Here is a 17,770-nt window from a genome sequence, read left to right on the forward strand (position 1 = left end):
TGCCACTTAGCCAGGCAGGTACAGAACTGACTGATTAGGCGCCACCAAACGTCACATTGATAGCTAAAATGGCGGGCAAATGTAGATTCAACCCTGCCTGGCAAGATATTGACATTTATGTCTGGGTTTTGCCAGACCCAACCAAGGATGTAGTGGAGGGTAAACGGTTATTTTAACATCCCTCAACTCCTGCCGTGTCAACAGACACCCACCAAACAACCCCCCCTGACTCTCAGAGAATGAGTGTACAACTGGTAAATAGTCGCTGATACTTCAGTCAGATGTCTAGCTAGCTATGTAGCTCAATGCCTCTGGCTATTAGCCAGGTAGCTAGCTAACTAGCTGGCTAGAAGGATGAAGTTAGAAGCTAACGTTGAACAGAGCCTGACCTCCAGCAGGAGTAGTTGACTGAAATTAAGCTAGCTATAATCAAAAGATTGGCTACTATACGTTCTCATAACAAAATAAATGTTCTTTGTAGTGAGACGGTGGTGAGTCACGCTGCAATGAAGGAGGCAAAGGAGATGCACAGAGAGAGGAAGCATTGAAGCAAGCAGGGAGTGAAGTGGTTCCCAAACTTGGGGTCCTCTAAAATTTAAATAGGGTCCCCTGAGAGAGTCTAATCTTATCAAACACTAACTTTCTCTTCGGTCTATGTCATGGAAAGAGCTCATACCATTGCATTACTTCCTGTTAACCTCACAGTGAGTACCATGTCATTTCCAGGTATAACTCCCCTAGGCATTGGTAACAGGTTTCATGATGATGATTTGGAAGCCTCATGACCTCATGGCTGTGGTTATTCTACAGAAATTGTACCTTAAGGAAACATCAAATAAAAAGCTGGTGTGGCAATGATTGTGTACTGTATCATGTGCTGCATGTTACCACCATCTGATTCCTTGATGTTTAGGAGAAGACGACAACTCCTATTGTCATAGTAACTCCAAACGTGACCGCTACCTCTATGCAGATGATGTATGATCTTTTAATTTCTGAATAATAGTGAAGGAATCAAACCACTGAAGCCAGAAAGAGAGAGGAAAAAATATGACAATGACCATAGGAGTTGGCAGGTGTGTGTGCAAGCACGTGTTTGTGTGCACATGAGTGACCTCTGCATAAAGGAAGCAGCCTTCAGCTGAATAAAGGTCTTCATGCTGTCAGTATAACACCTCCCTCTGCCAGGATGCAGTGGTAAATACTTGTCATGGAGATAGTTGGCCATCCTTTTGTATGCGACATACCTGCCTGTATTATGAAAGATGGGAATTCAGTCTGTTACATAAGTGTGCCTCAAAGCTAATGAAACCAGGCAATGCCTCGTGTGCCACTTCATGCCAAGAATGATTCAGGAATGACACCAGACTGGATTTTGAACTTGGTCGTGATGTCCATTGCGTTTCAGATCTTTATGAAAAGGATTAATGAAAGGTGTGAATACTGAGTTAATGTAAACTAGTTTAGGGAGTGTCTTGGTACTCTAACTATTCCAACTATTGTCACACCCATCCTAGATCGTCTAGCGATTCGGGTTAAGTTTTAAACTAGATGCTATATGTATTTAAAACTGGGGTATATTTGTATGGCAAATCTAGAACTGTTAGCCAGACTTATGTTGTTGTATAAATTGAATGAGTGACATGATAAATGTGTTGTGTGTGCCTTTCCCCTGTAGGACGTGACAGAGGTGGAGCAGGCAGAGGAGCAGGCGAAGCAGGAAGACCAGATACTCAAGTGAGTTCACCTTCGATACAGATATCAACTGGGCATTAAAACATCCTTCACCTTCAATACAGATATCAACTGGGCATTAAAACATCCTTCACCTTCAATACAGATATCAACTGGGCATTAAAACATCCTTCAATACAGATATCAACTGGATGTTAAAACATCCTTCAATACAGATATCAACTGGGCGTTAAAACATACTTCAATACAGATATCAACTGGGTGTTAAAACATACTTCAATACAGATATCAACTGGGCATTAAAACATCCTTCAATACTGATATCAACTGGGCGTTAAAACATACTTCAATACAGATATCAACTGGGTGTTAAAACATACTTCAATACAGATATCAACTGGGCGTTAAAACATCCTTCAATACAGATATCAACTGGGCGTTAAAACATCCTTCACCTTCAATACAGATAACAACTGGGCATTAAAACATCCTTCAATACAGAAATCAACTGGGCGTTAAAACATCCTTCACCTTCAATACAGATAACAACTGGGCATTAAAACATCCTTCAATACAGAAATCAACTGGGCGTTAAAACATCCTTCAATACAGATATCAACTGGACATTAAAACATCCTTCAGTACATATAGTTCAGTTGGTTGGAGCATTGTGCTGACAAACACAAATGTTGTGGGTGTGATGTTTGCTTGGGACACAGTCTGCATATATAGGTTTTACATGTAGGTGGTTCAGCAAATGCACTGAAATTCCAATTCATCAATGTTTTTCAATGAGGACAATTTGGAACTGGAATTTGGTTTACTTTCAGTGGTCAGTTTAGGGTAAGTGGTTAATTTTAGTATCAGCGGTTCACTTTAGGGTCAGTGGTTTAGTTTCGGGTCGTGGTTGGTGAGGGGTTAGTATTCAGAGTTTTAACACTATGACCCACTTTGTAGACCCAGCTGCTCCTTCCAACAGCTGATAAATATCTACAGATCAAGGGTTTGTTAGACCAATGTTTGCCCACTGCCTAACCACACTAGAGGTCATGTTGGAAAGAAGTCCAGGGGGATAACATGTTCTATTTACTTACTTCTAAACACACACACACACACACACACAGGCGGAGGTCCAGACATAGAAATGTTGTCTTCCCTTTGGCCCACCTGTTAGCGTTCCTTTTAAAAGTCACGACCTGTTATCTGGAACCATATGTAAGGATAACCACGGGGATTGATAAGACTGTCCACCCACCACTGGTTTTTCATACAGTGTAGTGTGCCTCTGTGCATGGACCACCCAGCTGAGCTAATGGCTGCGGTAATTCTGCAGAAATTGTACCTCCGTCTTAAGGAAACAGCCCCCGGCTAAATAAAGAGCTGGTGTGTGACAATGAGCGTGTATTATATCTTGCTTCTGAACGTCGCCACCACTTCATCTGATTCCTTAACATTTAGGTGAAGACAGCAACTCCTATGGACTGACCTCTGTGCAGATGATGTATGATGTTTTAATTTCTGAATAATAGTGAAGGAATCAAACCACTGATGCCAGAGCGAGAGAGAGAGAAGAACATAGTGATTACCATAGGAGTTGTGAATGCGCGCCTTTGTGCGCATGTTTGTGTGTCTTTTCTGGGTCGTGTTTATTAGGACACGCTAACGTTTTAAGACATTTTGCAATTGGAAACAAAAATGTGCGTTTCTTATTGGAAAAATCCAGGTGGTCCCTCATTGTCTCAGTCCTGTTTTGTGCGTAATGAACGCAGCCCCGGTTTTTCTACTTTCAGATGTAGTGGTGTGTTGTTGTGTTGTGCAGGAAACAGGAGTTGTCTAACCTGCTTCATGAGAAGAAGTACCTGAAGGCTCTGGGCCTGGCCATCTCCCTGGACCAGCCACACACTGTGCTCAAAGTCATTAAAGGTATACTTCTGTCCTCTCGCGCTTCTTCTATATCCTACTACACATCCACACACACTCACACACCGTGCTCCACATCATCAAAGGTACATTTCTCTACCCTCTGTCTCTAGTCTCTCACATGTTTTCTCCACACTGTACATACAGCATGTTGATCCTCCAGATTCTTCCTCACGTCTCCAGAAATAGCTGCTGGATTCCACATTGCTAATGTTGTCACTCACCTTCCACTCTGTCACTACCTATTATCCTAGTGTTTCCTCTGTAGTACTCCCCCAGTCCTCCAGGCACTAGTGTAGACTAGACCTGTGGGAACTCTACATAAAGAGGACTACATAGAGCAACATTACTCAGTAACCAGTTCAGACTCTCTAAACCTCTCTGTCATTAAGTTAATGGATGACGTGACCTGCATACAGACAGGTCCACTGACAGTCTGACACCAAGGCCTTAGAGGCAAATAGACTAAATGGACCAAATCACTCTACCCACATTCCAGGCCTTTATGTTCCCTACATGGACCTTCTTCTGAGCCAAAACATAGATAGTTGTGCATAGGTGCACTTTCGTGTTTGTTTATCGAAACAAAGAAGATTGGAACATACTTGTTTTAGACATTCCTTGTATTGATCATGGATGAGAGAGACTGGGTGGTGTTCATTAGGGCAAAACGTTGCACAACAAAAATTATATTTCTTATTTTACAAGTTCCGATAGTACCAGCCCGTTTCGGAACACTTTACCTCCGTCTCGTGCCTATTGAACATGGCCTGAGAGAGATCAGGTTCTGAGCTAAATAAAGGTACAGTTTATAAACACAGGAGTGTTCACATACTCAGTGTTTAGGCATGTTGGTGTTGGGAACATCATGTGTATATAGTCAACACACTAGTGCAGCTCCAAAACAACATGTCCTCTTAAAACTACATGGAACACATTCTGTTTACCATATTGAAATTCTAACAACATATAACATACGTGTGTTAAAAATACTTATTTAGGAAAAGTCAAGGACTGAACGGTAATGGCTTTAAAAATGGCATATATATATATATATATATATATATATATATATATATATATATATATATATATATATATATATATACACTGCTCAAAAAAATAAAGGGAACACTTAAACAACACAATGTAACTCCAAGTCAATCACACTTCTGTGAAATCAAACTGTCCACTTAGGAAGCAACACTGATTGACAATAAATTTCACATGCTGTTGTGCAAATGGAATAGACAAAAGGTGGAAATTATAGGCAATTAGCAAGACACCCCCAAAAACAGGAGTGATTCTGCAGGTGGTGACCACAGACCACTTCTCTGTTCCTATGCTTCCTGGCTGATGTTTTGGTCACTTTTGAATGCTGGCGGTGCTCTCACTCTAGTGGTAGCATGAGACGGAGTCTACAACCCACACAAGTGGCTCAGGTAGTGCAGTTCATCCAGGATGGCACATCAATGCGAACTGTGGCAAAAAGGTTTGCTGTGTCTGTCAGCGTAGTGTCCAGAGCATGCAGGCGCTACCAGGAGACAGGCCAGTACATCAGGAGACGTGGAGGAGGCCGTAGGAGGGCTACAACCCAGCAGCAGGACCGCTACCCCCCGCCTTAGTGGAAGGAGGTGCACTGCCAGAGCCCTGCAAAATGACTTCCAGCAGGCCACAAATGTGCATGTGCCAGCATATGGTCTCACAAGGGTCTGAGGATCTCATCTCGGTACCTAATGGCAGTCAGGCTACCTCCTGCGAGCACATGGAGGGCTGTGCGTCCCCACAAAGAAATGCCACCCCACACCATGACTGACCCATCGCCAAACCGGTCATGCTGGAGGATGTTGCAGGCAGCAGAACGTTCTCCACGGCGTCTCCAGACTCTGTCACGTCTGTCACATGTGCTCATGTGCTCAGTGTGAACCTGCTTTCATCTGTGAAGAGCACAGGGCGCCAGTGGCGAATTTGCCAATCTTGGTGTTCTCTGGCAAATGCCAAATGTCCTGCACGGTGTTGGGCTGTAAGCACAACCCCCACCTGTGGACGTCGGGCCCTCATACCACCCTCATGGAGTCTGTTTCTGACCGTTTGAGCAGACACATGCACATTTGTGGCCTGCTGGAGGTCATTTTGTAGGGCGCTGGCAGTGCACCTCCTTGCACAAAGGCGGAGGTAGCGGTCCTGCTGCTGGGTTGTTGCCCTCCTACGGCCTCCTCCACGTCTCCTGATGTACTGGCCTGTCTCCTGGTAGCGCCTGCATGCTCTGGACACTACGCTGACAGACACAGCAAACCTTTTTGCCACAGTTCGCATTGATGTGCCATCCTGGATGAACTGCACTACCTGAGCTACTTGTGTGGGTTGTAGACTCCGTCTCATGCTACCACTAGAGTGAGAGCACCACCAGCATTCAAAAGTGACCAAAACATCAGCCAGGAAGCATAGGAACTGAGAAGTGGTCTGTGGTCACCACCTGCAGAATCACTCCTGTTTTGGGGGGTGTCTTGCTAATTGCCTATAATTTGCACCTTTTGTCTATTCCATTTGCACAACAGCATGTGAAATTTATTGTCAATCAGTGTTGCTTCCTAAGTGGACAGTTTGATTTCACAGAAGTGTGATTGACTTGGAGTTACATTGTGTTGTTTAAGTGTTCCCTTTATCTTTTTGAGCAGTGTGTATATATGTATGTGTGTGTGTGTGTGTGTGTGTGTGTGTGTGTGTGTGTGTGTGTGTGTGTGTGTGTGTGTGTGTGTATATATATATGTATATGTATATACACACATTTTAAATTCATGTGTAGTTAAAATGACTGCCTCAGCACTTCTAGTGTTAAAATCCATTAATACAACTGGATGGGAGAGACTGGGTTCCATGTTTGACCGTCAAGGATTGGTCAGAGGTCATTGTATTGGAATAACAATGGACCGTGATACTGACACTAAAGGGTCTAGAATGGGGTTGTAGACGGGATGGGTCACTTAGGTCATGATGCGTACTAGGTTGCATCCCAAATGGCACCCTATTTGCTATCTAGTGCACTACTTTTGCTTTCCATAGAGCTCTGGTCAAAAGTAATGCAGTTTGTAGGGAAAGTTAGTTATGTAATTATTTAATAGACTGGCCATTAACTTAGGTTATGTATTGTGTGCCATGACACTGGTTATGTATGCTAGGATCGTAGGCTTCTATATCTGATGTGGGTTACTCTGTGTGCACTGTCTGTGACCTCGTGACTTTCCTGTGTGGCCTCTAGCGATCCGCCAGGGGGAAGATGGTGCTAAGCAGCTGGAGAAGACTGTGCTGAAGCTGCGCCAGGACCAGAAAGGTGAGCTCAGAAAGGATTGGGATATACTAAGCTGGCCCAAAAAAACACTTTTTACTACGTTGCAGAACATTCTGAAAACGTTTTGTGCTTGGTGGGTATTCAATATAGTGATGGAGCCACCTGATAATGGTCTGTGATAAAGGTCTGTGTATAATAAAGATCCGTGTATGGTAATGGCCCGTGATAAAGGTCTGTGTATGGTAATGGCCCGTAAAAAAGGTTCTGTGTATGGTAATGGCCCGTGATAATGGTCTGTGTATGGTAATGGCCCGTGATAATGGTCTGTGTATGGTAATGGCCCGTGATAAAGGTCTGTGTATGGTAATGGGCCGTGATAAAGGTCTGTGTATGGTAATGGCCCGTGATAAAGGTCTGTGTATGGTAATGGCCCGTGATAAAGGTCTGTGTATGGTAATGGGCCGTGATAAAGGTCTGTGTATGGTAATGGCCCGTGATAAAGGTCTGTGTATGGTAATGTCCCGTGATAAAGGTCTGTGTACGGTAATGGTCTGGGATAAAGGTCCGTGTATGGTAATGGTCCGTGTGTGATAATGGTCCGTGATAAAAGTCTGTGTATGGTAATAGCCCGGGATAAAGGTCCGTGTACGGTAATGGTCCGTGTGTGATAATGGTCCGTGATAAAGGTCTGTGTATGTTAATGGCCCGTGATAAAGGTCTTTGTATGGTAATGGCCCGTGTGTGATAATGGTCCGTGATAAAGGTCTGTATGGTAATGGGGTGTGTAATCCTAACCCTGACTCTCTCTACTCCCTCCCCCCCAGAGTCTATGCTGCGCTACTGTGCTGTGTGGAACACCAACGCCCGGAGCTGTCTGGACGCCCAGGCTGTGATCCAGGTGATGCTCACACACCTCTCCCCTGAAGAGCTGCTCCAGTACCAAGGAGCACGCGCACACCTGGAGGGACTCATACCTTACACTGGTGAGGAGGGGAAGAGTGGGACTGAGGAGTGTGTGTTAGTCACATTGATGTATAGACTCACGCCAGACGTGACCGCTACCTCTGTGCTAATGATGTATGATGTTTTAATTTCTGAATAATAGTGAAGGAATCAAACCACTGATGCCAGAGAAAGTGTCCTCTGATTGTGTGTGTGTGACGGTGTCCGCTGATTGTGTGTGTGTGACGGTGTCCGCTGATTGTGTGTGTGTGACGGTGTCCGCTGATTGTGTGTGTCCGCTGATTGTGTGTGTGTGACGGTGTCCGCTGATTGTGTGTGTGTGACGGTGTCCGCTGATTGTGTGTCTGTGACGGTGTCCGCTGATTGTGTGTCTGTGACGGTGTCCGCTGATTGTGTGTGTGTGACGGTGTACGCTGATTGTGACGGTGTACGCTGATTGTGATGGTGAACGCTGATTGTGTGTGTGTGGTGGTGTCCGCTGATTGTGTGTTTGTGATGGTGCCCGCTGATTGTGTGTGTGTGACGGTGTCCGCTGATTGTGTGTGATGGTGTCCGCTGATTGTGTGTGATGGTGTCCGCTGATTGTGTGTGATGGTGTCCTCTGATTGTGTGACGGTGTCCGCTGATTGTGTGTGTGTGACAGTGTCCGCTGATTGTGTGTGTGTGACGGTGTCTGCTGATTGTGTGTGTGTGTGACGGTGTCCGCTGATTGTGTGTGTGTGACGGTGTCCGCTGATTGTGTGTGTGTGACGGTGTCCGCTGATTGTGTGTGTGTGATGGTGTCCGCTGATTGTGTGTGTGTGATGGTGTCCGCTGATTGTGATGGTGTCCGCTGATTGTGTGATGGTGTCCGCTGATTGTGTGTGTGTGATGGTGTCCGCTGATTGTGTGTGTGACGGTGTCCGCTGATTGTGTGTGTGTGTGTGACGGTGTCCGCTGATTGTGTGTGTGTGATGGTGTCCGCTGATTGTGTGTGTGTGATGGTGTCCGCTGATTGTGTGTGTGTGATGGTGTCCGCTGATTGTGTGTGATGGTGTCCGCTGATTGTGTGTGATGGTGTCCGCTGATTGTGTGTGATGGTGTCCGCTGATTGTGTGTGTGTGACAGTGTCCGCTGATTGTGTGTGTGTGACGGTGTCCGCTGATTGTGTGTGTGTGTGACGGTGTCCGCTGATTGTGTGTGTGTGTGACGGTGTCTGCTGATTGTGTGTGTGTGACGGTGTCTGCTGATTGTGTGTGTGTGATGGTGTCCGCTGATTGTGTGTGTGTGATGGTGTCCGCTGATTGTGTGTGTGTGATGGTGTCCGCTGATTGTGATGGTGTCCGCTGATTGTGTGATGGTGTCCGCTGAATGTGTGTGTGTGTGTGATGGTGTCCGCTGATTGTGTGTGTGTGACGGTGTCCGCTGATTGTGTGTGTGTGTGACGGTGTCCGCTGATTGTGTGTGTGTGATGGTGTCCGCTGATTGTGTGTGCGCCTCTTTACTTGTTTGTTGATACAGTTCCCTTGTTTGATTTGACCCTGTTTGTCCCCCCAGAGAGACACATGCAAAGGATAGGCCGTCTGCTGCAGGCCTCCATGTTCCTGGACTACATGTGGCAGAAGATGAGAGTGACAGGAGCTCCAGTCAGGTGAGGAGGACCTTAAACACAACAGCCACCAATCACAATCCAGGGCTTATACTAACGCTATACAGCCCTGCCCAATGACTTTCAAATGTTTTCTTCAAATGCATTGCTTTTAGAAAGATTCAGAATAAAAAACACATAAATTGCATTGTTTTGAGTTTATTTTAATAGGGATTGATGGTGATGACAGGATTCGCCCCTAAAACAGATTCTAACATACGCTTAAGTCAAATTTTCACTTAGTCTTCCATCAATATCAATGCATTGACTGAAGTGGAAATTCAACTTAAGCAATAGTTAGGATTCGCTTCTCTGAAGTGAAAGACATATTTGATTTCATGTTTCCTTGTAGGCTTCTAAGTAACTTCGTAGCAGGACACAGTCATCCGACCTATCAGCGTTGACAGTATGGCACGCGAAGGTTGCTCTAGATCTAATCTGAGTCTAGAACAATGGCTGTTGTTGTTCATAGGAATAAATCTGGGCAAGAGAGAGAACTTTCACATATCTGTGGTTTGAGACCAATGCCTGTGTAACCAAACTGATGTTTTTACTGTAAGTACTGTAGTAGATTTCATTCTGAAACCACACACACACCCACATTTCCCTCTCTATGGTTGCTTCCTAAATGGCACCCTATTGCCTATATACAAGTGCACTGCTTTTCACTAGGGCTCTGGTCTAAAGTAGTGCACTACATAGGTAATAGGGTGCCATTTGGGACACAGTTTATAAGCTTTGCCAGCACTGTAATGATGAATAACAAACTGATTGAGGAATGTTAACAGCAATAACCAGGTCCTGTACAATCACATACTGTACCATGGAACGTAAACTCCAATCTGGTACATCAACACTGAAACTTCTGGAAGAATGGGACAGGTTTGAAGAATGATTCTTTGAAGTCATTATCTAGAAAGTCATTGTCATGGGTCAAGCATAAAGATAATGTCTTCTGCAGTACCCCAATGTATGATGTGATAGGAAGTATGCAGCAGAACCTAATTCTTCAACATGGTCTTAAGACCCAATAAGAATCCAGCTAGAGTCCAGCTTTAGGAAATATGACAGAGCAAACATGGGTCTGTGTGACACGTGAATTAAATGGATATTTGACCTCCTTTGTTGTTGGTTGCTGATGTGTGATGTCATATCCTTTTACAGTATGGACTCGCAGGATGAGGAGATGGACACTGCCTCTCTTCAGGTGCCACACCCCCTGTTCATGATTGACAAGCGACCAGGCGAAGGTGGAGATGGGACTAGGGAACAGGGGAATGGAGAGCAGAGATGGAATGAGGGAGTGGCGGAGGAGGATGGTGGTCTCGAGGAAGATGCCAACATGGAGGAGGAGGATGATGATGAAGTCAGTATCACCAGGAAAGCCTCAGTCAGCGGACAAAGGGTGGAAAATGGACAGAACAGAAAAGAAAATGGCAACCATCACTCTGGCAGTGAGGAGAGTTCAGGAGAGGAGGACCGGGGAGACCAAACAGAGGCTAAGATGGCCAAGTGTCAGATCCTCCTGTCTGCAGCCTCCCTTCCACCCCTCCAGGCAATTATTAGCTGATGGGAGACTCTCTGACACCAAGCCCACTAAGGATGCCTGGGTGTGAACCTGCGGGAATCTCCTTCAGCATGGACCACTGCCTGGAGCAACAGTGTGGCTTGATAGACACTGACAGACAGAGAACAGGTCCCGAATGACCTTTTATAATAAACTGGTTTTGAGGTCGATAGGCCTGGCTGGCAGCCATTTTGGAAAACCGTGTCATTTCTCATAAATAGTGGCAACCGTGTTAACTGATCAGGAAAAACTCTGGGAGCTAATTGAAGCCTACTGCTGGTACCTAGTGGAAGCCTGCTGCTGGTACCTAGTGGAAGCCTGCTACTTGGTACCTAGTGGAAGCCTGCTGCTGGTACCTAGTGGAAGCCTGCTGCTGGTACCTAGTGGAAGCCTGCTGCTGGAACCTAGTGGAAGCCTACTGCTGGTACCTAGTGGAAGCCTGCTGCTGGTACCTAGTGGAAGCCTGCTGCTGGTACCTAGTGGAAGCCTACTGCTGGTACCTAGTGGAAGCCTACTGCTGGTACCTAGTGGAAGCCTGCTGCTGGTACCTAGTGGAAGCCTGCTGCTGGAACCTAGTGGAAGCCTACTGCTGGTACCTAGTGGAAGCCTGCTGCTGGTACCTAGTGGAAGCCTGCTGCTGGTACCTAGTGGAAGCCTGCTACTACAGGTCAGGAATTGTCGAGGCTCTACCCGTAACTTCCTCCCCATTCTTCAACAGAAACCAGTGCTCATTAATTTTAATATTTGTTCATTGTTGTGCAGTCCTGCTCTTCCACATAAACAAAAACAAACGCCTCCTTTATGTAACATATTTTGTTTGTCATGATTACAAATGCATCTGGAATAAAATGTGTGCCTTGCGGAAGTAATTATTGTGTTTTTTCATATTCATTTGAACCATCAACCAATATGTTCATGTAATAGAGTATGTTTGAATGCTTAACATAAAATTCCCATAGGAGCATAATGCTCCCAACTCCCATAGGAGCAATATGCTTAACAGGCTGGACTAGTCTAATAATGTGGTTAAGGAATGTAGGCTTGACCTTTTCACCCCAGACTTAACAGGCTGGACCAGCAGATTGTCACCCTGTGTATTTCTGTCACACTTTAGGGAGAGCTCTAACAGTATAAGCCAGTGGACTCAGGGAGAGCACTAACAGTATAAGCCAGTGGACTCAGGGAGAGCACTAACAGTATAAGCCAGTGGACTCAGGGAGAGCACTAACAGTATAAGCCAGTGGACTCAGGGAGAGCTCTAACAGTATAAGCCAGTGGACTCAGGGAGAGCTCTAACAGTATAAGCCAGTGGACTCAGGGAGAGCTCTAACAGTATAAGCCAGTGGACTCAGGGAGAGCACTAACAGTATAAGCCAGTGGACTCAGGGAGAGCTCTAACAGTATAAGAGTATGATTAATAGTAAGCTAGTGGTGGATAGAAATGGTGACTCCAAGACAGAAAGTGGGTGCTTTGCTATGGATGAAAAGAGGTGGAACCAGTGTTATCTGTAGGGCACTCGGCGTATGCCACACACTCACAACATCCTGTTAAGTTTAAATCAGCATATTTTCTCCATTCAAAGAGGCGGACAAGTTATTTTAGTATGATATTTTAGAATTTATTGCAGTTTGCAGTACAACATGATATAGAATCAACTATAGTTGCTAGTTATTTTAGTATTAGAATTTGTTGCAGTTTGCAGTACAATATGATATGGAATCAACCATAGTTACTAATAACAGTTTTCCAGTATGGAAAAATAGAGATCCCTAGATTAAAAGGCCATACTATGAAAACACATTTTTGGATTTAACAGAAGGCACTAATTCATGACAATCACAGAAATGTTTTCTTGTTTTCTATCAAGCCTATCTAAATTGCTACTGAATATTTATTTACACCAGTATAAAACCTGACTTTTCACATTAAGAAAAATTCTTCATTAAAACAGGAACGTAAACAAATGACAGTAAACCCCCAACCTTAATATTTGTTCATCCACAAAATGAATCCTGAATTAACAGACAGCATTTAAAATAATGTCTACAATGCAGTTATCAGTATTCATCTGCAGGTGCATGGAAGTAGGCCTGACGAACAGAGCAAGAAGTAAACCTCCACATTAAAAAAATAAAGACTCAATATGTGACTCAGACTATTACAGTAACATATGATTCTTCCTCTCATATCACAACTCATGGTTACATGACCAGCCCCAAGGCAGTTAAACATTTGTAAACCATGTCACAGTGTAATCATGTTCAGGTAACTTCATAACGGATAAGTCTCAGTCTGTCTTCTGGGCTTCTAGTACAGTGACTTTCTGTGCTAAAGCCTTTGGATTCTTCCTGGAACCCATCAAGACACCACACCACAAGTCCTGGCCACAACCCAGTCTTCACCCTCGGTTTTAAAGGGCTAAGGAGGAACTGGCTACCCATGACTCACCAGTGGGTCTGGACCCACCACCATTTAGGGTCAACACTGCTCCAATTTAGCGGCTCAGTATCACAGCAGGCGCTGGGGACAGCTTGGCTTTGGAGGCGTTCTTGCGCGTGACGGTAGTGCAGCGCATCAGGATCTCCTGCGCCCTGGGCCTGGGGGGCACCTTGGGGGTGGTGGGGGCCATCTTGAACAGGTTTGGGTCAGATCTTCCGTGGACCATCCTCCCCTCCGACACGCCGCTGTTGGGGTTGAGGCGGTCGGCCACCACCATGGGTGGCGGTGTGCGGGCGCGCCTGAGACACTCGTCCATGTCGGCGTGGCTCAGGTTGAGCGACAAGCTGCAGGACGACGAACTGAGGTCGTCGCTGAAGCTGAAGTCGCTGCCCTCGCTTCCCATGCTGCCCTCACTTCCCATGCTGCCCTTGCTGCCAGCGAGGCTGCGCTTGTGTCTATCCACCTCCCCGTCCACCTCCACCATGACAGTAGGTGTTGGAGTGCCCTTGCTAGGGTATGCCAGGGCGGGGGTGGTGACCATCACAGGTGAAGGGCTAGGCCGAGGCACAGATAGAACATTAAAAGAATGAGACTTGAGCTTGTCGGTAGGCTTGAGCTGATTTGGTGTGGAAGGACTGGAGCCGGGTAGCTGTAGGAGATTGCCTTGGGAACGACTGCGCTCGTGGGAGTGTCCGGCCAGCGTGTGGTCAGAGCTGGAGCCGTGGACCTGCAGCTGGGCCAGGTTGAGAGCCGCCAGGCGGACACGAGGGTTGTTGTAGGGCTGCAGGTACATGGCAGGTACGTAGCCGGTCTTGCCATTGTATCTGTCAAGAGGAGAAAGAAGAAGTGAGAAATTGGAAACTGACATGAGTTTGGATTTCATAACAGAAATCCCAATGTTGTCAAAGCCTTGGGACAATATGTTATCCTAGGTAATGATAGACGACAAGTCTGTGGCCTTTGTACACATTTGTCTGTCTAGCTTTCACTTAAATTGACAAGTCAATGGCCGTGTCCGAAATATGGCTTGGCTACTACTTAAACTACATACTGTGTACTAATCTTACTACATACTATTTTGAACATACTGTTTAGTAATAAGGTATGCAGTAAAAAACTAATTCAGAACTTGAGATTATAACCCACTGGGCAAAAACTGATTGAATCAGTGTTGTTCCATGTAATTCCATGTGATGACGTTCAATCAACATGGAAAACTGATTGGATTTGAAAAAAGTCAACGTAGGGGAATTTTGTATTTTTTTCACCCAACGTTTAACCATTTTTTGTTGAATTCACATTAGATGACAAATCAACCAAATGTAAATCAAAACTAGACGTTGAACTGATGTCTGGAAGGTTCTATCTGCATTTTTGTCAAAATGTAGTTATTGACATATCCTTGTTCTGTTCAATGTTCTCTACGTATATAGTACTCTAAATACCCCCATTAATGTTGTGAAGTTCAAATGAATAAAATATAAAAATTGCTGATACTATTCAAACCAATGAGGATTCAGGACATTAAAGCCAATTATCAAATAATACTTTTGCAGATAGAACCTTATTGGCTATTTGGACACGGCCATTGTCAAGAGAATCTTTGGATTTGATTCAGTGAAAAGATAACAGCTAAGTAATTCAGTCATCCATCAACTTCCAAGGGAAAGCTACCAACTGTTTTCTAATGATAGGGACGGAACACGCTGAGAGGTTGTCTCAAAAGAGCATTGAGCAGACAATGGCTCAGCTATCTCTGGTATTGGGTTGTTCAGAATCAACTAATGATGACTTGTGATGTAGTGAGATAATTACAGCAGCGTTGTTGTTCCTGCATGATATGTGATGGACGGGCAATGATACTCTGCATGCCTGTCTGCACCATGACTTTCAATTCACATTCACTTCCTATTCTCTCAATGCATTTGCTGCCATCTGACCATAGAATTAGTATGAGTTGTAATCATTTGGATTCCATGGTTCCGACAGTCTGGAAGTCATGCTTCTCTTTTACAGCTATAGCTACTGTATTCTCTCTGTTTAGTCAGACAGGTGTTGTTCAGTAACATACCTGATCAGCCACCAGCCATTGTCAGACTTCTGCAGGACTTCCACCACTGAGCCAATGTCCACAGACACCTCGTCTCCATTTGTGGCTTTGTAGCTTCTGACAGCACTGTACAGCACACCTATTTGTGGGCGATTCAGAATGTTAGGATAGGTGCAACATCAATATATGGCAATATACTGTCAGTGGTGGTCCACACCTTGCAGTACATGCACAGTACAGTATTTGCAGTGTATATGTCTTGACGCTGGTGCATCAGCTATATGTGAATGTGTTATATATTTGTTGATGTGAACATTTTTGCACACAGTACCCCTGATGATCCCCTCCCAGTCTATAGAAAACATAAATACATATGTGTAAGGGGTAAGAGATGATGGTCTCTTACTTTCTCCATAGGACCTGTCACTATCGTCCTCCTCATCCCCCTCTACCTTCTCCAGGTATGGAGCAGGGAACCAGGCCATACGCTTGTCCTCATTCTCCACCAGCCACCAGCCTGGGAGCAGAGGGAGAGGGGTTAGACTGGTGATGGACATTTATGATCAGCTCTCTCAAACCCATTACATGTCACAGAATCAATACATTCATGCAGAGATTAAAAGTGATGCGATTTTACATGTTCATTACAAAGGAAAATACGTGCGCATTATACTTTACGAAAGGCAGACGTTCTCTCACCTGCTTTGTCTTTGATGAGCACGTCCAAGTTTTCGTCCACGGCCACTTTGAACGGCCGGTTCTTGGTGTCTTTGGTCTCATAGGGTGCCATGCACCGGTATGCCTCTGTTACGAACGGCTGCGTAACGTTGCCAATGTTGACACTCTTGCCATGTCCAGCGGAATCCTCTGAAGGCATGATCATGATACTGAGGAAGGAAGTCACATTGTAAATGTATAACTATTTATTGTACTGAATTAAATCACCAAAACATAACGGGACACTGGGTTTGAAATCGATCCACTTGTGCGTAATGCTCAGGACACAGTGGTATTCCCTAAGCAATGTGCGTAATTCTCACTATAATCTACCTATTCTTGGCAAACTCTGGCTGTAGATCTTGGTCCTTCGGGTGGAAGTACCGGATGAGTTCAGGACACTGTGAGACTCGCGGGTCACAGCTGAGGAGCTCGCTGCAGTATTTCTCCAAAAACTTGAGCTGGACCATCGACTTGCTTGGACCATTATTCTTTGTGTTAATCTTCATCCTCCAGTCTGATGAAGGAATATACGACGATTACTAATGAATTACTTATTAGTTATTAAAGGATACAAATGATAGACATCAACCGGCAACGTGATATTAAAAGTAAAACAGGCTTACCTCGAAATCTAGGAATAATTCTGTCCGATTTTTTAAGTGGGTTCGCAGGTGGGAATTTCTTCTTCATTTGTTCCTGTTTTGGATAAATAGTTTGGCATAAGTAAGAAAAGCATGGCTACATATTATATTTTGCATTTATGTAGCCTACATTAGATCAGACAATTTGAACTGTAGTTGATGATGTAACTTACATTAAGTGTCTTGAAGTCCTTGAAGGTTCTGTAAACAATGATGTCATTCTGATCTGACCAAAGCACCGATGTCATGTACATCTGGACATTTGAAATAAGTTATAAATATCAATTAAATCTTTGGTAAAATAATTTATGCCAAATTCAAAAATAAAATGTTTTAGTTAATTGGACTCACAAAATACAGCAAACAAGAATCAACAATTTTCGGGAAATTATTAATTAACAGGCATAAAAAAATAGTTGTACATCTCATGCAGAAATCTGGAATAATATCCCATAACAACAGCAGTAATATTACATGCATCAAGTATCCATACTTTGCTTTTCTCCTTGTGCATCACTCCAATCAGTCGGACATTAACCGGATACCGTTGCTCCTCCATGTTAGTCAGTAAAAAGCCTAGATGCGTAAAGTCCTAAGGAGATGTGTATTCTTAACTAACTGACTGGATCTTAAATGGTCAACAGGTTAATATATCTCTCCGAGTAAGAAGGCGTGGCAGTAGAGGCACGTAAGCAAACAAATAGGAGGACAACATTTGCGTCACGTGAGCAGCTCCGGCTGTAGTGGCGCAAGTGGGGGAAGTACACTGATGCAACCGATGTATCATCATTTCAGTGGCGACCCATCATTCAGGGCAGGTGGGGGCAGACCCTGTTTCGAGACCCATCTGTTAAGCCA

At 44.6% G+C, this 17,770-nt stretch overlaps 2 protein-coding genes across 3 annotated transcripts in view; one reads left to right on the forward strand and one right to left on the reverse strand.

Moving 5' to 3' along the window:
* Positions 1-11,926, forward strand: part of LOC129832799 (transducin beta-like protein 3) — a 38,279-nt gene extending 26,353 nt beyond the window's left edge. Inside the window, exons 18-23 of the mRNA XM_055896800.1 lie at positions 1,679-1,737; positions 3,515-3,618; positions 6,875-6,946; positions 7,729-7,887; positions 9,404-9,497; positions 10,659-11,926. Coding sequence (XP_055752775.1) covers positions 1,679-1,737; positions 3,515-3,618; positions 6,875-6,946; positions 7,729-7,887; positions 9,404-9,497; positions 10,659-11,064 — 894 coding nt within the window. The 3' untranslated portion in view covers positions 11,065-11,926. The remainder of the gene's footprint in view (positions 1-1,678; positions 1,738-3,514; positions 3,619-6,874; positions 6,947-7,728; positions 7,888-9,403; positions 9,498-10,658) is intronic.
* A 728-nt stretch (positions 11,927-12,654) lies between these two features.
* Positions 12,655-17,547, reverse strand: LOC129833835 (NADPH oxidase organizer 1-like). Of its 2 annotated transcripts, none has more exons than XM_055898658.1 (8): positions 17,406-17,547; positions 17,086-17,166; positions 16,895-16,967; positions 16,602-16,785; positions 16,251-16,438; positions 15,958-16,068; positions 15,573-15,690; positions 12,655-14,325 (listed from the first exon to the last, which is right to left on the reverse strand). In XM_055898658.1, the coding sequence occupies exons 1-8, from the start codon at positions 17,469-17,471 to the stop codon at positions 13,557-13,559; spliced, it is 1,590 nt and encodes a 529-aa protein (XP_055754633.1). In that variant the 5' UTR covers positions 17,472-17,547; the 3' UTR covers positions 12,655-13,556. The 2 variants fall into 2 exon arrangements, with proteins under 2 accessions (XP_055754633.1, XP_055754634.1); XM_055898659.1 differs by having other exon boundaries at positions 17,086-17,113; positions 17,406-17,472.
* Positions 17,548-17,770: the final 223 nt, after the last annotated feature.

The sequence above is a fragment of the Salvelinus fontinalis genome, chromosome 34, assembly GCF_029448725.1.
Source record: "Salvelinus fontinalis isolate EN_2023a chromosome 34, ASM2944872v1, whole genome shotgun sequence".
NCBI classification, from domain to species: Eukaryota; Metazoa; Chordata; class Actinopteri; order Salmoniformes; family Salmonidae; genus Salvelinus; species Salvelinus fontinalis.